General features: G+C 42.8%; 1 protein-coding gene across 1 annotated transcript in view; it reads left to right on the forward strand.

Annotated features, from left to right (window-relative positions):
- tspan18b (tetraspanin 18b) overlaps positions 1–19,718 on the forward strand; it is a 40,369-nt gene that overhangs the window by 12,774 nt on the left and 7,877 nt on the right. The window contains exon 2 of the mRNA XM_074676702.1: positions 11,474–11,554. Within this exon, the coding sequence (XP_074532803.1) occupies positions 11,552–11,554 (3 nt within the window). The 5' untranslated portion in view covers positions 11,474–11,551. The remainder of the gene's footprint in view (positions 1–11,473; positions 11,555–19,718) is intronic.

Genomic DNA, 19,718 nt, shown 5'->3' on the forward strand with positions numbered 1-19,718 from the left:
TCTTGGCTTTCAGTTATATAGTGCTGCTTGGAGTGTTTCAAAAGCTCTCAGTCTGTTGCCTCAGTAACACTTGCATACTCAACACTAGTATATACTTTTCCTTTGGTTGGATAGATAGGGAACCTATGGAAGATCAGCACCAAGACTGAAACACAACGTGTTTGTCAGACAGGCTTATAGCTTACATTATTTGTGTAACATGACCTATGTTCCCTCTAAAGCTCTGAATACTGTTAACTTTACTTTCTATATTTAAGTGCAGTGTTAACGAAAATGAAACTGGACTCAGCAGTATGAGGTCAGACAGCTATTGCCTTAAATTAAGTAAACTGAGTTTCACAGCTTTGACTTAGTTTTTGACACTTTTTTTGCATTCTTAGTTACTTATGGAAAGGATCGGGTCAGTTACACATCCATTGATATCACAAGAAAGGTATCATCACACAACATGATACAACACAACACGACATTACATGATATGATATGGTCTGATATAAAATGATATGATATGACACTATAGAATGGAATAGAATAGAATAGAATTGAATAGAACAAACTTTATCAATCCCCAAAGGTAAATTCGGAGTGACAGCAGCAAAACAAGAAAGTAGATGCCCCCCCCAAAAAAAATTAAGAATATACAATAAAATAACATAGTAAGTGTCAATTGAAGAAAAATTTCCATCAGAGACGACAGCTTGGCCAAACTCTCCACCCATCCTCCACCTCCACAGGTTGGCCGTGTGGTGTGGTGTTCATGTCTGGTGTTAGCTCAGTTAGCCAAATCTCTGTGACTATCATGTCTTCTGGTATTCCTTCTGGTGTTGGGTTAGCATGGGTAGCTCATCCATCATATTGGATATAGATCTTACATTCCTCATAATGATGGATGGAAGGACAGGTTGATGTTGTCTCTTCTTAGCTCACACCGCAGTACAGGAACATTATCCTCACCTCCTTCTTCTCAGCTCACAGGGAAACACCAGGCCTAGTGCTGGTTAGCATTGACATGCTACATGCTGCTAGCAGCTGATATGATAGGATAAGATAGGAAAGGACGTGATATGGCACGATACAAAGTTATGGTATGCAGAAACAAAAACTGATACAATATTAAAGACATTATGATATGATATGATATGATATGATATGATATGATATGATATATGATGTGTAACAGTACACAATAATGCAATACAATGAGACATGATACAATACACTACAATTATATTTGATACACTGTGATACAGTACTATTGAATAAAATATGATACTAAACACACAATGATGCAAGTTATTTTATGATAAAATATTGTTGTAAAAAAGATATGATTCATATAGAAACATGTTTAACAGGGTGAAATAATATGATATGATACAGCAATTCTGCAGAAAAACAAAATACTGTGTTGACCCAAATATAGGATGACCCAATCATAAGACCCCACCCCACCCCTTTTTTCAAGACCGATTTTCAGAAAAAGACTCAGATAACCAAAATTTACTTTTTTAGAGAAACAATTTTACAAAAAGTGTTGAATGCTTTCATTTCTGGATTTAAATTCAATCACTAAGATCTGTGTTTTAAATGTAATTCAGATGACAGCTGTGGTAAATGGCATATCTTCGTTATGTTTCTTGATAAACTTATACACCTTCCTGTCAGTCTTTTGGAAACAGCTGCTTTGAGGATCACGCTAAATTTTTCTTTTACAGTTTACATTTTTCGTACGCTTTTTGGTTGCGTGAAGTTACACTCCACATTTTTTGTCTGACATTTGTTTGACGTCTCGGCTGCATTAACAATCATTATTTTAAAATTAGCGTCATAACTGTGCCTCAGTTGTTCACTCAGTCACTGTTAACTCTTCCAACTTTCGATCCACTTTTGATCACCGCGCCTTTCCTTTTCTCATCTCCTGTCCATAGCTCCTACCACTGCATCTCTGCTGTGATTGACAGATGACCACAGCTGCCATGAGGTCTTTGGCTCAGCATGTGTCAAAAGTTAGACCCCGATTATAAGACCACCCCCCCCTTTTTCCACATTATTTTTAACAAAAATAAAACGCTTGTCCTATAATTGGGTCACCACGGTAATGAAAGACCACCATGCAATAAACAAAATATCAGTGTGGCAGTATTCATGTCTTGTGAGTGTATGATGTTGTTGGCTGTGTGGCCTCCTAACCAGTTAAAAAACACTCTGGAAAATTCCAGGTGGGTTGTGTGCAAAGCCGCTTTATTTCAGTTCTGTTTGTTTAGCTCAAGCACCAGGTTGCCTCCCGCCCCCCTGTGTGTTGTTAGCTGAAGAGCTAATGGCTTCATTACAGCAACAATCAAACATTGCCATGACAAAGTTGTGAAATCCAAAATATCAGCAGACTTTGGATAGAAACTGGGCAGCCATTCTGCCATCTGCCTCCATGAATGAATGTTTGGACTTGTGCACAGTAATGTGACCCACATGTTTGCACTCATAAACAAGGAAGTCATTGCGTTGATTCAGCGCAGTATTTACAGTGTTGTTTTCCCTCATCCGAACATGGTTGAAACAACAATTCTGTGCTGCAGATATGCCAAATGAAAATATTTTTCTGGATTGATTCAATCAATTAGAGATATTCTGTGGTAGTATCTGAATCTCTGAATGGAGGCGTGAGCTCTGCTGGGTGTGCTCAGTGAGGTATGCACTGAAACCCACCAGCAATGGAAACCAGACATGCAGGGCCTCAGATTTTGGGCTGAGCTGATGTTGTAACTACCAGGCAGGAATTCAACTGTCCTTCAAACCATCTTTGTACTAAGATCTGCATTCATCATGATCCTGGTTGTGTCAAAGTTTTGTTTCTGAAATCATTTAAAGCATCTCATGTACGGGAGAGTGCCAAGTGGCTATGGAGCAAAACTCAGATCAACAAAAGCAAAACACCAAGGCTTTGGTTCAGCTCTTGGTGAAGTAGTCCTCACTCAAAGCCCACTTTCACTGGTTTTCATTCTGAGAATAGGTTTCATCTGGTCCCATTAAACAGGAAACCTGTTTCCTCTTACATTTCCTTTGTATTAACTTGTTTACTGTATTGTTAGTCTGTCCGCTCAACATTATACTATTTTGGTAGTTAGGTAACAGTAAGAGCAAAGGATCAGAGTCTTTGTTTTGAGTCATCGCTAAAGATGTCTAACGCAGGGACTACACCAGATCTGTGCCCATTCCGTCTCCGTCCCGTGATGTTTTGACTATGTGCTCTATAATCTGTCAACCCACACCAACTCACGCGTGACTAATCCAGCACCTAGCAGGATAGCTAGACAGCTGGAGACCCTAGACCGAGGTGTTCGCCCCCATTCCAGTCTGTCCTCATTCATGCTGAGCTCTAAAACCTCAAACCTGTTGACTCCTGGCCTCATAATCCTCCCCACTCATAATGTCAGTTCATTGTTTATTTTATTCTGAAGGTCACTAGGCCTTTTTTGGAGGTTCCCGTGCACAACTTCCTGTCCCTCTCAATCTGCTATATGCAAATTGACATGCCACAGCTCCAGCCAGTGTATTTGATCAAGGGCTCTGACCTGCCGGCTGGGATGAAGCCAGAACACCATAGAGTGGGGTTGGCGTGGGTTGACACATTGACTTGAATATGAGCCTATCAGACTGATGCTGGGACGGAGCGAAGCTGGAGCAGAGATACATCTGGTGTATTTTGGCCATAGGCTAGCTCATATGAAAACAAGAAAAATAGAGCATACAAAGTTATTCGGAAATGTACAAATAAGCTCTAGACTTGAAAAAACAAGAACTGTAACTTTATCCCGTTATACGTATCTTTGCTATTGCTGTGGACAAAGATGGTGCTAAATGTCCCGCCCCTTATTGGTTCTAATTGGTCCGTGGGTGATAAGTTACATTAAAGAAAATTGTGACACCTAAAGGCTGTGTTATTCTTTCTGCGCGAACATGTCGCGCGGAAATATGACAAAACGAGATCCCAGTGAGAGAAGGCGTGAAGCTTTTATGCTCTTTAACACCCCACCTCACATCTGTTGGTGTTCATTCCCAAACTGCAGGGGGCGGTGTATCACAAATGCATGCCTACCACAGTATGAGAGTCGAAGTTTGCCTTTGCTTACAACATGACATATCAGTCCCAGAGATTTAACTGATTTATCTTCTCTGGCCTTAATTTCACACCATGAATTATTTTCCACTCTGTTATCACGGTGATCTCAGTGTGAAGAGTCATACAGATGCCTGTATATCTGGACTTAAACCACATGGAGATCCTGGTCTTCCGCCATCTTGTGTGTGCGGCCGTCCGACAGGTTAGAAATTTTCGAGTGAGTGCGGTGCGGCTGTTTTCTGCATGAAAGACCGCGCTATGGGGCTAGGTGCGAAAACAACGTCATTCTTCCTCATGAAGCCTTCATGCAGACCCCCCAGATGCGTCAAGCATAAATCAGCCATAAAGCTCTTATCAGGAACTTTTCCCCTGAATCAATTTTGGAGTCCTCTTGTGGACAAAGAGGTACTTTTGTCACTTCTCTGATATTGTCCTAAACATGTCTGATTTTTTTCTTCTGTACTAAAATCAGAAGCCTTTTCTTCAGTCTTTCAACTATCAAGGGATTCACTTTGGAAGAAACAGTTTCTGTGGCACCTGCTGCTGTGGTTCTAGGCAAAAAAAAAGAAACTACACAGCAATAATTCTTTTTGATGCTAGTGCCTCTGTTTGCTTTTCTATTTCATGAAGAGGCATAACTAACTCAGAAGTCCCCACAGGAGCTTTAAATAGCCATTTTATGACAACTGTTATTCCTACTTTTTATGTCCATATTCAGATGGTTTTAGATTATTTTTGGTGATGAATATCTTTTTTTTGGCTTATTATCTTTTGATCTTATAAAATAATCTGACCTTGTGATCGTGACAAAAAATTTCTCCCACTTTTTTAGAATTTGATAGACCAAACATGTAATCTAGAAAAGTACACTTTAGCTGACATGTGCATTGTTAATATTAAACAGCCATCTGTTGCAGCTCGAGTCTGCTTTCATGAAATCATCTCATTGTCCTGTCAATCTTCCCCTTTGATGTGAGTACATATTTGTTGCGTTGTCTTTTGTGCTCTCAATTTGGAGAAGAAAAACCTCCCGAGGTAACACTTTGTGCAAATTGTGTCTTTGTGCTGCCTGGATCTTCATCCAAGCACCTCTCCTAGTCAGAGGTTCAGTAAGCTGCATGATTCTCGAGCTTTTAGGATTTAACTGGGATGGAAATGTTTACCGTGCGACTGTTCGACAGCTTGTGGAGCCTGTGAGTGAGTGAGTGGGTGGGGGTGTCAGAGAACGGCCCCAGCCCCCTTATGTGTATGTGTGTAGTAATGAACTCTTACCTTGCTTTGGAAGGCTGCACTGCTGGTATCCTTGCTGTGTTTTTGTAACCCTCACTAAAAAAGCCTCGCTCTTAATTGTATCCCACGGGGGCCCAAGCTCTCAGTACTCTCAGCCTTTCCTGTCCCTTGTTCTGATCCTCCCCCTCTCCCAACCTTAGCCCCATCATCCCAATTCGACAGGTCTTTCCTCTTTAATCGCCTGACTTCAAAGCCGTGTTGTGATGCCCCCCAGGCCCCCTCCTCCTTGCTCCTCAGAGACAGGAGGGGGGCTAGCCTTCGGGGCCTGGGAAGGAGGGCGAAAGTGTGATGGTGTAAGAGGCGGCTAGTTAAGTTAGACAGACATGGGTTAAAGAAAATAACAACAAGTAGTGCAGCTGCTGTTCTTCATCAGGTTGTCACGTTGGAGAGAAATTGTGTAGTTAAAGAAGCAGGTTGCAGATGTTTGAAACTTTTCATCGCTCTTTGACCAAAGGTGAAAGATAGGAGCTGCTACACAGAGAAGAGGTCTGGCCAATGTCTGTCTCTCACTCTCACAAGAGGAGGACAGTGTTAGCTTTCATCAACACCAAGACGGCACCAATGAGGACACATTTGTAGGAGTAGCGTTGTCATTGTGGAACCATGAGGCTGCAGATGAGTTTGATCTTCATGTTTTTGCTGTGATAAGTGTTCTCTTCAGAAGAGTGTTGCATTCCTGCTTGGTGTGTAACCTTCTGTAGTTCTGAGAACAAAGGGAAGAGTGGTTTAGCTGCGGGCTAAGAGGATAGACGGAGTGATTAATTGAGCAGTGCCCCCTGATCAGAGCGGGGATTGTTTCTCCATCGTGGTGGTTTATCTCTATCTCACATGGTTACATCAATAAATCCAGATGAGCTCAGGCGATAATTCTGCCCTCGGTAAAGTGGCTGCTCAGATATATAGCTACCAGTAATAGCCTCATCCTCAAATCTTTAATATTACAGCATGATGGACTCTCTGAGTTCACCATGGAGACCAGACACCTGGAGCTGCAGGATTTCCTTTTAATCAGCATGGAGTGTAAAAAAGCCCCTCAGGTATCTATAACTATAAATTTGGAGTTACTTTACTCCATTTTAGAGGTTTGCTTTCGTCAACACCGGTAAGAAATTGAGGTCAAGCACAGCTGCGAGGTGTAGATGGAAGAATTGTCACTTCCTCCGTCATATTCCCCCCCACCTACTTCCTGTCCCGAGAGGAAGTGTCACGGATCAAACTCCTGCTGTTCTCTGACATCTGACACTTGAGTCAAGGTTACTCGCCTGGTTGACAGGAAGAGGTAACTCACGAAGGAAAGAAAACATATATGACCTGTCCCAAGCCAGCGGTGCATTAAGCAAAGGCTGCTCCATAAAATATCACACCACACAGAAGACTTATCTCTAGGAAAACAAAATCTTTTGTTTTATTAAAAAAAATGATTGGCAACATCTGATTAAACAAAAGCTCTGATTTTCTTTAAAATAAAACTGTCACGCTCAAATGAAACAGAATGTGGTCTAATGAATGAAGCACTTTGGGAAAGGAAGCACAAAACGGGGGAGGGCAGTGGGTTTAAAACACGATTGTCCTTCATGTTCATTAGTGTTCTGGAGTTATGTTTGATTATAAAACTTTATGTGAGATTTTCTATTGCCCTTTGTCAAGTCGCCACTTTCTAGCTACCAGAAACACTATGTTTATGGCAATGCCTTTCAAAATCAAAATTGTGTAATTTTTCATTTTTTATCCATTTATGTAGAAGTTATTAACAAAAAGGTGTAAAATGTTGTATAAAATAATAAAAAAGTTAAAGTTTTTCACATTTCTTTGCTACCAAAAGACCCCAAGGTGACTAGGACAACAACAGGATCAAGGGTGGCAGATAAATTTACACAACAATATGTTCACATATATAGTCTGATTTTCTACTGATTAGCTGAATTAAGTATCTAACACCTCCTTTTTGGTCAATTGCCTGTTTTTAGATTGACCTGTGACTGATTCTCACTGCAGGAGGTCACCTTCAGATTTTGATGAGAAAACTCTATCTTACTGTCCTTACATGTGCTGTTTTTTTAAGAGCAGTAAAGATTTAATAAGAATCTATGATTGTTGGCAAACCAAGCATTCTTATCTACAGAAATGAATGGAGGCATTTTAATGCTTAACCCTTAGTGTAAGATGACCTGATGTGTGTAAGCTACTAACATAAAAAAGGGCTGGAACACCGGCTAAAACATGACCGGGGATAAAAACACACATACACAGTCATCGGTTTCATTTGACTGGCATGCACCCGTAGACGAGACAAGAGCAAGTAGTCATGTATTGATTCGAAACACCTGTAACAAGATTACCACACCCCCTAAGCAATGGTCAGTGTACAACACCCCCACTTACTCTTAGGCTGATTAACAACATGCAGTTGTCATTTACATTTACACAGAGCACAATTTCCTTTTCTTTCTTCACTTTTAACCCTTCACACCAAAAATAAAACACACAAATCTATCAAGCATGGCTTTAGCAACAGGTATAGTCAAAGTATCTGTCAACATGTCTCTTCGACAATATTCACTAGTTATTTTCCAATCAAGCAAATCAAACAAACTGATTCTTGAACATAGCATAAGCATATTGTGATTGTCACGCAACACTTAAGTCCTACTTTAATGTTATACTCCCTTTCAGCAGACTGTCTGCTACAATTTGGTGTTAGTTGCAGGTTTGTACGATAATTGGTTACATGACAGTGTTGAAAATTGTGATGACCCAGCACATATTTCATATTCTGGGGCTTAATATTCAGAATATTGCCAGAATCTGGATCATACTTTTGTACCTGTCAGAAATTATGGTGACCTTGTCTTGTATTGCTTTGCAAAGCAATCCGACCATTTATCATGGAGTTATATGCACAAGATCCTGGATACAGACAGTGATCTGGATCACCTCCAAAATTGAACCATTTCTTCTTTGCCCCATTTTGAACATTTCCTGAAAATTTTGTCAACATCCGTTTGTTACTTTTTGAGTAATGTAGTTCACAGACAAACAGAAAAACTCTCCAAAAAACATAACCTCCCTGCCGGAGGTAATTAACATGTTTACACCTTTCAGGACATGCAGGGTTCTCGGACAAATCAATCGGCCCTTGATTGTCCTAATAAATTGTCACTGGTGTCTACTCACATCCATTGTCCATTCCATTCAGTAACTGAACATAAGGCTTTCCTGTGTGGTAGCTGCCAAAGCCATGTACTCACTTTTCTCAGGTGATATTTGAGAGAAAAAAAAATCTATTCAGGTCAGTGCAGGAATTTGCTCATGAGGTGTCAGTGGTAGATTTGCGCTAATGACCACCACATCTGCCAGGCTTTCCACGTGGTATTTCACTTAAATGTGTGTGGATTCTTTGCTAAAAATTAATCGAGGAATTCCTCCAACTTTCTCACTACTGCACCGGAGGTCTCACAGGGCCAAATTTTGGACCAAGTCCACAGCAGCACTGGGAAAATTTACACAACTTCTCAAGTGAATAAATCATTTTGTTTTGAAAAGAGAGACACAATCTGAGTGGAACAAACTGCAGCCAAACTCGACCCTTTAACCATGGAGAGTAATTAGACCAAAAATCATAACTGATTCCTCCAGCAAAATAAAGTGAGAGCACTAACACTGCAGCAGCAGCAGGAAGTCCTAATTTTACTCCCTGAACCAAAAAAAGCAAAACAATTTGCAGCCAACAGGCCCCAGAAGATAACAATTTTCCAACCAATTTGGTGTCTGTGACTCATATTCTAAAAAGCGCCTTAATTAAGCAGCATGAATCTCCCTCATAGACTAGTAATCTGTTAAAATCACACTGTAATTATCACTGTGTTTGTGATCTGAGCTGAAACAGTTAAATGATCCGTTTCTATTTAAGGCATTGTTTAAGATAATGTCTCACTGATCCATGACTGGGTGGCAGACAGGGTGACAGGGTGTAATAAAGACCTGGTTTGAGTTGGATTCATAGAGAGAGGCCTCAGAGCCAGGCAGACCCCTGCTCTGTGTGAAGTATAAAAACAGCAACAAGCGTTTTCTTTCACTTTCTTCTGCTGCCTCTTGTGAATAGCGGTTGAGCTGCAGGCGATACCTCCTAACATTACACACTGTATGTAGAAGCACATCATTTATGGTGTGCTACTGTCTCGCACACAGGATAGATGCTGGTGATGCAATGATATTGTCAGAGTCTGAAATATCAGCCCAGCCTAATCAATTACCGCCTGCCTTGATGTTTAAATTGCCCGCAGTGCTCGTGGGCTTAAATGTCAATGACTAGCTGGTGAGAGAGATTTATTTAACAGGAAAGCCATTGAGCGGATGTAGATGAAGCCTTTTCTTTGGGTGCTGAGTTCTTCTGTGCTTTGTCGGACCCTCAGTGGCCTGGCCTTTAGAGTTTCCCCCTCGAGGGTTCGTCCTATTGTTGTGCTTTCTCAGCCGTTCACGCCGATCTCTCTTTCTCACCCCCCCCATAACCGATTCAATGAGGCTCTCGCGATCTGATTGGTGCTCCACTTTCCTGTAAAAGGGTTTCCATGGAAACGGAAAATAATGCAGACCCTCACCGTAGTTGCTCTCCAACAGCTAATAGCTCTCTAAACAGGGGTCCAGGAGAGAGCACCTCTGCAACAGGCTTTATGGTAAAATATGACCACTTAGTAATCTCAGAGCCAGGTGACAGGCACCAGGATGGAAATAACCTAAAAACACACCAAAACAAAATGGAAAGGCACTATTACTTGACTTGTATGTTGAAGCATATGTTGATTATTCTGTTTATGAATCCTTCCAGTGGTCTTCGGCCTCCCCATGCATGCACAGCCACTATGGAGATGTTATTGATTCCCTGAGCATGTGCTTTATTCAGCAGCTCCGTGATAAGAGAGTGTATCGTTCCAGTGCATCTCCCCTCTCCCTCGATTTGTCCTGTCCTCACTCAGGCTCTGATTGCCTTTCCTCGATGTAATCAGAGCCTTTCTCTCTTCTGTATGGGGGAGGTTGTGTTGCCGCTGCCTCTGTCAGTTGGATTCCGCTTCCCGGTGAATCTGATGTCTGCTGGCAATATGGTGTGTCGGCGGGAAGATGTGGCTGGCTCAATCAGCCAGAAATACTCCTGGGATATTCTCCATCCCCAGCCCCTGTCAGAGGGAGAAAACCCTGCCTGTATTTCACCATCTAATGTGGCAAGAGCTCGCTGCATGCTGTTCATGCCTCCGTAGGCAGCTCTCCACCATATTTGATGCTGTGAAGTTGTCACCGCCAGAGCTTTGAAACCGGCTCCGAAGTATTGTCAGTCGGATCCGTGCTGTCAACTATTTTTTGCACACTGGGGCTGGAATATGAGCAGCTTAATTGGCTCTCATTGCCGCTTCTTTGTATTCGGCTGAAAGACACTTGTGGCAAAGCACTTTGGAAACAGGGATAAGTTTAAAGCGTTTTTGTGGTCATTAGCCGCACTTGGCTGGAGATGTATCGCACACTGACGGTTACAGCCGGCCATGTCTGGTGAGGGAGTGAGGTATTCTTATTTCAGTGAATAATGCATGAGTTCAGACGCTCATCGAGGTCACATCAGAAGCTGTATGAGGAGACTGTGGTCTGTTGGATCTTCCAATAAAGGATGATTAACCAAGTGAGAACATAGACGGGTTTCAGCTCCTCCAGGCAGACATTAAAATTTTACCTGCGCTTGGTGCACGCCTGGACTGTGCTTTCTTTTTTCTACGCTCTCCATGTTAATTTTGCCTCCAGGCCAGAGAGGGAAATATTCTCACAGATAAAACCCTCATGCAGTCTTAAATTAGCTCACAGCTTGAAGCGAGCGCCTCATACATAATAAATGCAAACTCTGTCATTTTAAGTGTCCTAGAATTTCTATTCTCACTGTTTTTTCAAGCTCGGTCTTTTGCTGCTTCAATGACTTATCAAGACAAATGTGCCACTTTTGTGTCTGCTCGCCTGTGCTCCTCTGTTTATTCGTCTCAACAGCTCTGTCCTAACCTCTGCTTCTCCTCCTGTGCTTGTGTCCAACAGCCCATGAAAACAGGAGAGGAGAGAAAAGCCAGAGAAGTCATCAGCTTCACGTGAACAAGGAGACACACGCAGATACACATGGTGGGTAACAGTTTTTTCTATCATTAAAGCACACACATAGAAAAGGAAAACCTGTAATTTTCATCTTCAGGCCATATTCCTATGAGAAACACGTCTCTCTGCTTTGGTTTCCCCCTCAGCGTTTGTAATCCTCGGCTTCTGCAATGAACGATTTCCACCAAATCCAGCAGAGCTTCCTCTCCAGCAGAGACATGTTAAATCAGCGAAATAAACAGCAGAGAGCCCTTGTTGACAGACTCCTTTCAGTGAGATGCTGACAGCACAGGCGCAAAGCCATTGTTGCCATTAACAGGAGGAGCGGCGCTGGCGAGAGCCAGAGCGTGAAGCGGGTCCTGCAAACAGGCAGACAAGTGCTTTTGTCCCTTTAGCATCACAGCAGGCCAGCACTGCTCTTTGTTATCCTCTGATTTGCATTGGCATTTGTAACATTAGTATTCCAGGCACGGCTGGGTTGCAGACATGTATAGATTGAGAGGTTAAAGGGGGCTTAAGACCCAGACACATCAGTTCTAATCAGTCATGGCACATAACCAGCAAAACATAGCCGCAAAACAGGCGAGTCGAGCCGTGATCACCACCAGAAGATAACTAGTCTCTGAGACACTTTCACTGATTATAAACACTAACTTAAAGCTCCTGTGAGGAGTTTTCAGCTTAATAGAACCAAAGGTGCTGCAGATGATGAGCTGCAAGATCAAACCAGACAATCAGCTGCTATTTTTAATACCTGAAACCACTGCTGGGGTGTCGGTGTCAGACAAGGTGGTAAACAGCGTGATACAGAAACGGTCGTTTTTACTTTTTCCTTGACAAAGATATGCCATGAGTAGTTTATCTGACTGTTTCAGGAGAGTTGGGTGAGGTATTTTGTTGACATGCCCACTCATTGGCTTGGCAGTCTAGAAGCACACCCTGTAAACAAATGTAAAAGTTTTCACTTTGCTTCAACTTCCACCCTCTCCTCTTAACATTTTACTGCTCTTCACTTGACCTATCAATACAGGCAAAAATTTGCCCCCAAAAAACCCTGCACATGTGGTTTAGTGGTTAAATCATGCACTGATGCTGTAGTCCCAGTAGCAGATGACACAGGTATGATTCCAGCACTCTGTCTAATGTCATCCCCTGCACTCTCTTTTAAGTTTCCTACACTAAACACTGTCCTTTCTTCCAATAAATACATTAAAGCTCATGAGTTAACAAAACATCAACTGTGTTTGAACTTGACATGAGCTAAGAGGTCAGATTTGGCCTCAGGGGGTGTTAAAGTTGACACAAACTAAGGAGATTCTCCCAGGAGCTTTAAAATCTGGTGTATCATAATTTAGGTCTAATTTTTTAGATGTGATCCACAACTTCTAAAAATTAAGAATTATCAATAGAACATATTTTATGAGAAATAAACTTTAAAAAGCTTTCAAAGAGTGAGATGAAATCTAGAAGGATGGCCAACTTTCAGGTACACTGTAAACCCAAATAAGTTGAGTTTACTTGAAAAATGCTTGTACCTTACTCGTTACCTTAAAAAAACTAAGAAATGAAATATGAAAACTTAAGTTAATTTAACTCAACATCTTAAGTAGTAACAATTATTCTACTGAATGTCTTAAATCAAATAAACCTGATGCTTATTTGTTACAAACTAAAATATTAAGTAATGTTTTAAAAATGTTGCATATCACTGTAAAACATAATAAGTTGACCTTACTCAAAACTGAAAGATGTGATATCAATAAATTTGCCTTATGAATTAAGTAAATGTAATAATGAAAAATTGAAGCTGATCTGAAAAACTAAAATAAATAATATTTTAAAGTACAGCTGGGTCTCATATCCACAGCGTTCCCTCCTCACTCATAGCTACAAATGCTGTCACAACAAAAATCAGCTCTAATTTTATAATGTTAGTAACCGTGAGTGAGGAGGGCAGGCAGTAGATACGAGACCCTGCTTTACATTAAAATATTATTCCTCAGAGGGCACAGGTTGTTTGGGGCCTACGGCACTGACTGGTGGTCTGTGCTCCATGGCATTGAGTCTTGTACCTATTGATTTTGCAGTGAGCGCCTGAGGGTTAAGATATAAATAACTAAAATTTTGAACTGGACTACCATGCTATTTAGGCCAATTTTAAAACGTAAAAAGATATATTTATTTTTGACACGGTCAGTCCACGCCAAGTAGAGCATAGACGGCTGATCAATGCCACGAGGAGCACAGACAGCTGATCCATGCTGTGACGCATAAACAGACAGTCCATGTCATGTGCAGCACAGACAACCTGCGCCACTGTTGCAAGTCCAGAAATACAACAGGGTCCCATATTGACTGCGTCCCCTCCTCACTCACGGTTACAAACTGCAGTCACAGAAACTAATGATTTAAAGTTGTGCTCACTTAAACAGTCACCAGAGTTAAATCTACCCAGAAATCATCAGTTTCAACACTGAAAGCTCAGATATTTGAGTAAATTGAGCTTGCTAACAATTTTTAAGTTTTCATAGCTTTATCTAATGGAGTAATTTGAACTTTGGGGTTTACAGTGTATTAAGAGCCTGAACTATTTACAGACCAAGACGACTGGTTCAGATAGATTACATCTAACATCAAAACACAGTCAGGGGAATACATTTACATTTGTTCTTCTACCTTTTATCACAAAGTCTTCTATCATGCCTGATCAGTTTAAGTTTGGATCAGCTTGAAAACAGCTGTTAAGACAAGTCTTATCAGACAGAAATCTGGATGTGAGTAATGGCAGTCCAGTTAGACTCTATCTGAACCAGACAAATAAAAAAAACTCAGATCTGTGTCTGCATGGACCGTGTGTTCAAGTTGTCTTTTCCAGATTTCATCATAAAACAGAATCCCTTATCTAGTTTCTTATAAATCCTTCATGGAATCATCGTCTAATCTCTTTGCACCATAATCCAAGTCTTGTAATCTCACAGTTTCATTAATAATCACAACAGTTCAAGGTGTTTCCACTGCAGGGAAAAACAAGCCCAGATAAAAGCCGACACTGCAAAGCATTAACACACTGTCTTTGCAGTTGTTATCTGCGATGTATGTGGTTTCTCTTTCATGTGAGGCTCCCTCAGAAACACAAACATTCACACATTTATCCTCAAGGCTTTGTTTTAATCTTTGCATCATGCTGGAGTCCCTCGTCAGTAACACAAATTGGGTTACGATGTTCCCTTTGCTGCTTGTCTTTTTCTCTTTAGGTGAACTTTATCAGAGCGTGTGCAGGGTGTAGATGTGTTTGCACTATGGAGTCATGAGTAAATGATAAAAAAAGCGACTTGGCTCTCGACAGAGGGGTCTGGTTTTATTCAAACTGACATTTGCCCTTGAAACATCGTGTGTGAGTGATCGTTCATTAGACAAATGGCAGGCCGAGCTGTCCCCCTGTCGTAAAGTGCCGGGCTCTGCTTCCTTTTGTTTTCTAACAGGAACTAGTGCTAAGTGGAGACGCCAAACACAGCTTTGCAGACAAAGGCCACTCTCACCCCATATCCGGGTTACCTTGGAAACCATGGTCCCTATTAAGGGTCTGGAAAGATTCCAACATGAACTAAAAACAACAGATATCAAAAAACTTTACTTTTGAGCCACATGGAAATCAAACGTTCATTTGTTCGTTTTTTGGTTCTGTGTCAGGATCAGGCAACCCGTCCAAACACACATTGTGTGTATTTTCTACCACTGCACATGTTTACACCCCTAAGTGTCCCTTTGTGTTTAATCCCTTGAGGCTAAAAGTGTTGTCTTTCCTTAAATCTCCCATTGTTTGCTCTCTGCAGAAGCCATCTGTGATGGAAACTCTCGTTATATAGAGATCTGGCAAAGACAACACCGCGCTCAGTTGAGCAGTTTTTTTATTCTAAGTTGAGAGGGTTACATCTCCAGCAAATCAATTGTCTCTCGCCTGAGGGTCTAACACTGGAGACTGAAGAGTGGGTGAGATAATTGTCTGGATTTTAAAAACTTTTTATCGGGAGGAGAGCGTTATTGATTCTGCTCCTTGGCTGTGACACAGTTTGCGGATTTTGGCTGCAATTGCGGGAAAAACCCACCAAAGACAGAAGAAAGCTGGACAGTGAATGTAACAGTGGGGTTTCAGGGAAATAATTCCCCCCTGTTGTCGCCGCTGTAACTACTGAGCACTTAGTTTTGAATTGAGTTATAACTCATTTTTGCGGAAAGCCCCAAAGGCGGTGTGTCATCTTCCAAAGCAACCCGTGGGAAATGTCAGAGCCGAGTCTTAACGGGCGGCGGCGCAGAAGTGTTTATGTGCTCATTGTGTGCTGCTACCACATGTCCTCCTCGCCAGACAAGCAGCAGCCTGAGAGCTGGAACTCCAGGCGATCAATGCATCATTGAGCAAGTGCCCGGGCTCCGGTATTGATCCAGACTTGTGCAGCCAGTTTGTATCTCCACTCAGGCTGATAGAGGTGTCGACACTATAAAGTGAGAATCTGTGTTTTGAGAAAGCATGGATCACACACAATGCTCGATAGGTGCTCAAGTGTGCTCATCTCAATCACATGGTGCCCCCTCCCTCTGCAAATCAAGAGCGAGAGGATCGATATCGCTGTAGGAGTTTGAGCAGCAAATGTTGGTCCTGACTGAACAGCTGGATGTGTGCCCGGCCGGGATGCCAGGAATGTGGCCTGCAGTGCTGTTTGACAACACATGGCCGCTCTGTTACTGACTGAGCATTTGTTCACTCTGGGAGTTGTCTCTAGTTAATCAGCCTGTTGTTCAGGAGTGTGTCAGCTGCCCGGTCAGAGGACTTCTGCCCTTAGGGAGCCACGAAAACTCATTCCCAAACTGAAAGGGGGCAGGGAGAGCGCCACTCGCTGTCTATGATAAAAACTGCTTGGGATTCGCTGCACATATGGGAACAATGGGCTGAGATGATAAATGGCTTTGCAAAGCAGAGTGAATTCATCCGAGACTGCCTACTTTTTTTTGTTGTGACCCAGCAATACCCATAATGTGCAGGCGCTGATAATGTTCACCACTGCTGTACATGCTCTGCAACAAAAAAAGTCATTAAACCAGGCATTCTGGGTAGTTCTGTGTCTCAACCTCAAACTCTAACCAACATTAGGACCTTAGCTTCCAGCTTCCTCCAACTTCCTAACCCAACTGGGTTTGTACGCTCCGCTCTCTGTGTGAGCTACACCCACACACTCCCGCGCTGCCTTTGAGCTACTCTCGCACACTTTCTCTCTGTGGTTGTTCCCTGTTGTCTGCAAGCTGTATGCCATCTAAAGCAGCATACAGTGTGCTAGCTGCTTAGCATTCAGCACACTTCAAAGCGCCTCAGTGTGACAGCACAGCCCTGGGCTCATTCTCTCCTAATTGGAGGTTCATTAAGGGACATGGTGCGCCTCAGGGGAGCCCTGCTCACTGCCAGAGAAGCCTGTCTTTAGTCGGATTTTGGGGTGTTTACTTGCTGCGGCAGATTTAGGAAGTCATGGAGAAATATGAAAATGGGGTTTTAATTGAGATAAAAATTGATGTGGCATGCGTGCGGTCTCTCAGTGTCATTGTCGGAGGATATTAGCTCACCCCGGAGGGAGCTTTAAAGTGACATCCGGTGGATGGAGAAACCCACCTGCTCCTGCTGCATTGGAGAGTCGGAGGAAGAAATGTGCCGTCCTCTGGGGTTCAACGACAAGTGATCATTTAGAGGGTCAATGACATTTAAAGGGGTCAAGTTCCAGCCCTTAAAGTCTCACCAGGGTTTCGGTATTAATGATTATTTGTTATGCAGCCTCATGCTCAGGATGGAGTGAGCTGGCTGGTTAGCGGAGGGGGCAGGGAGAGTGCGGCGTCACTTTGGCGAGGAGCAGACACAGTGTCCTTGTCGTGCTGATCCATTCGTCCGGGGCGGTGGCCAGTGGAGCGAGGGAATATGGACTCACTTCATTAATCGTGTTCAAAGTGTCGACTTCAAGGAGAACCACCCAAGGGTGTGCTATTTATACGAATGCAGGACTCTAAATGTGGGGCTACATCTTCCTTATCTTTTAATTACTGTGAGTTGACATGACCATCATGGTTGATCGTGCAGATGCCAGACAAAATATATAAGAGAGGACCACTGACTCTGAGTGTAGCATGAAAAAAAGGCCATTACAGAATTCCTCTCTCATATTGAGAAGAATTTAGGTCAGATGGTTTTGCCCTCATTACCGAGCTCTGGCTGCTGTCGGCGCTGTGAAGCTGATGTAGCATCAGTTCCCATTAATCCACAATCAAACTCAACCATGCCAGACTCCACAAACCCAGGCTGGCTGTGGATCAGTGTTTGCCAAGAGTAAACAATGGCTTCTCAGTGCCGTTTGGCATTTCAGGAGACGCAGCCGACAGTAGATGGAGCTGGCATTTACGTGATACCTCAGGGCAGAGTCTGTCACTCAGATTGTCAGATTGAGGACAGTTTATCAAGCTAATAAACACGTTGTCTTCATTCACAGCAGCGTAGTATTTCTCACTGCTGTGTGTGTGTGTCATGTTTGTTTAGAAGGGGTGGGTTTTTCGCTGGTGAATACAAACAAACGCCACATTTATCTTGACATGTTGCTTGCCTTGCAAAGCGGTGCACCTGAGGAAGATCTGCCTTTAATCTCAGGCTAATTTCTTCATGTTGTTTTAAGGCTGAAGCTCCTGGAGTGTGAGCCACATCCCCCTTGTCTCCATAACGCTCTCAGCAGGATACTCACGGAGAATTAGTAGTCTGATATCTACGGCCGGGCCGTGATCGATGAGGACCTGGGCTCCCATGGGAGTCATGGGAAAGACCAGTTTGTTTACTCTGCACTTTCTCCAGGGTCTCGGTGGCAGTTTGATTTATACGATGCTGCTTTGCGCCGCAGCGATGTTATTGGGAGCCTGGCTAGTAGTGCGCTTCACTCTTAAGCAGCCTATGCATTTTAATGCCGAAAAAGAAAATTGGCTCCAGATCTGACGCTCGGTTCGACCCCGGGATGGGAGCGGAGAGCAAAAAGGGTGAAGCTGGAAGAGAAATCAGACGTTTTGTTTGGAGAATGAGATGTGAGCTTGGCTCTGAGAGTTTTTCCAGCTGACCCCTTTCCTCCCTCCTCCTCTTCCTCCTCCTCATCCCTGCTTTTACTAAATACAGTTTGCACTCTTCAGGGGCCCGAGACCAACTGCAGGGTGCAGCAGGGATGAGAAAGAGCCCTTTCTGATGCGTTCCAGTGAAACTTTAATGTATGCAAATCTCAATTAAAACCTCCTGTGCCCTCATTAGGCCTTTCAGTGAGGCTTAGGAAAGGGACGGGTTAATTAAAACCCTTCTCAGGCAAAGAGGATGCTCTTGGAGCACCACTAGGAGAGTGATCAATACCTAAGCATATCATTATGATTTAGAGGAGGTGTTTAAGCGCAGCTCTAAATCAATTTCCCTACGTCTGGGAAAGGGAGGAGACTAAAAAATAATAAGCCTTCAGGGTGGTGAAGGGAAGGAAATGTTCTTATTCTGTGTCAACCCGCTCCCGCAGCAGACAAAGACTGCCCTCACATCTTTAGTATTGTTCACATTTTATTGTTGCGGCAGCTTACACAAGCCAGCAATGAGACAAAATAAACTTTCTCTGGAGAGCAGTGAAAACAGAAGCAGAGGGGAAGACACAAACAATAAAAAGAAAAACAGACTACAGAGAAACGGGTTACGACCCTCTTATTCACACAGTTGGCGTTCTCATCTGAAAAATTATTTCGTAACCAGTGAAGAAAGCTTTTCTTTAAGTCGGCGCTCTAAAAAGATGATGCGTTATATCTCCTGAAAGTGAAAATGGGTTTCTCAGGGGGTGAGAGGGTCGTGACTGACTTACATTTTGAGTGACAGCAGAGCCCCTTCACCCCTTCAAAGACAGACAGGAATCAAAGCTGGCATGATCGATCATAGCTCGAGCTTCTCCGCGGCCTCAGAGCGGCAGAGAGATCAACCAGAGGAGTCGTCTGACAGCATAACAGGCTCGGGAAAGACTGCCTGGAGATTGGGAGATTATCACTGATGGACATGCTGCACAGAACAGACTAAAAGAAGAGAAAAGAAAGCGTTTTGACTTTTTTTTGTCTCTGGTTTAGAGGTGCCGTTGTGTGGCTGCAGAGACGTGTAAATCTT

This window comes from Halichoeres trimaculatus, unplaced genomic scaffold (genome assembly GCF_033239565.1).
Source record: "Halichoeres trimaculatus isolate MK-OKI-2021-1 unplaced genomic scaffold, fHalTri1.1 fHalTri1_scaffold_10, whole genome shotgun sequence".
Lineage (NCBI taxonomy): Eukaryota > Metazoa > Chordata > Actinopteri > Labriformes > Labridae > Halichoeres > Halichoeres trimaculatus.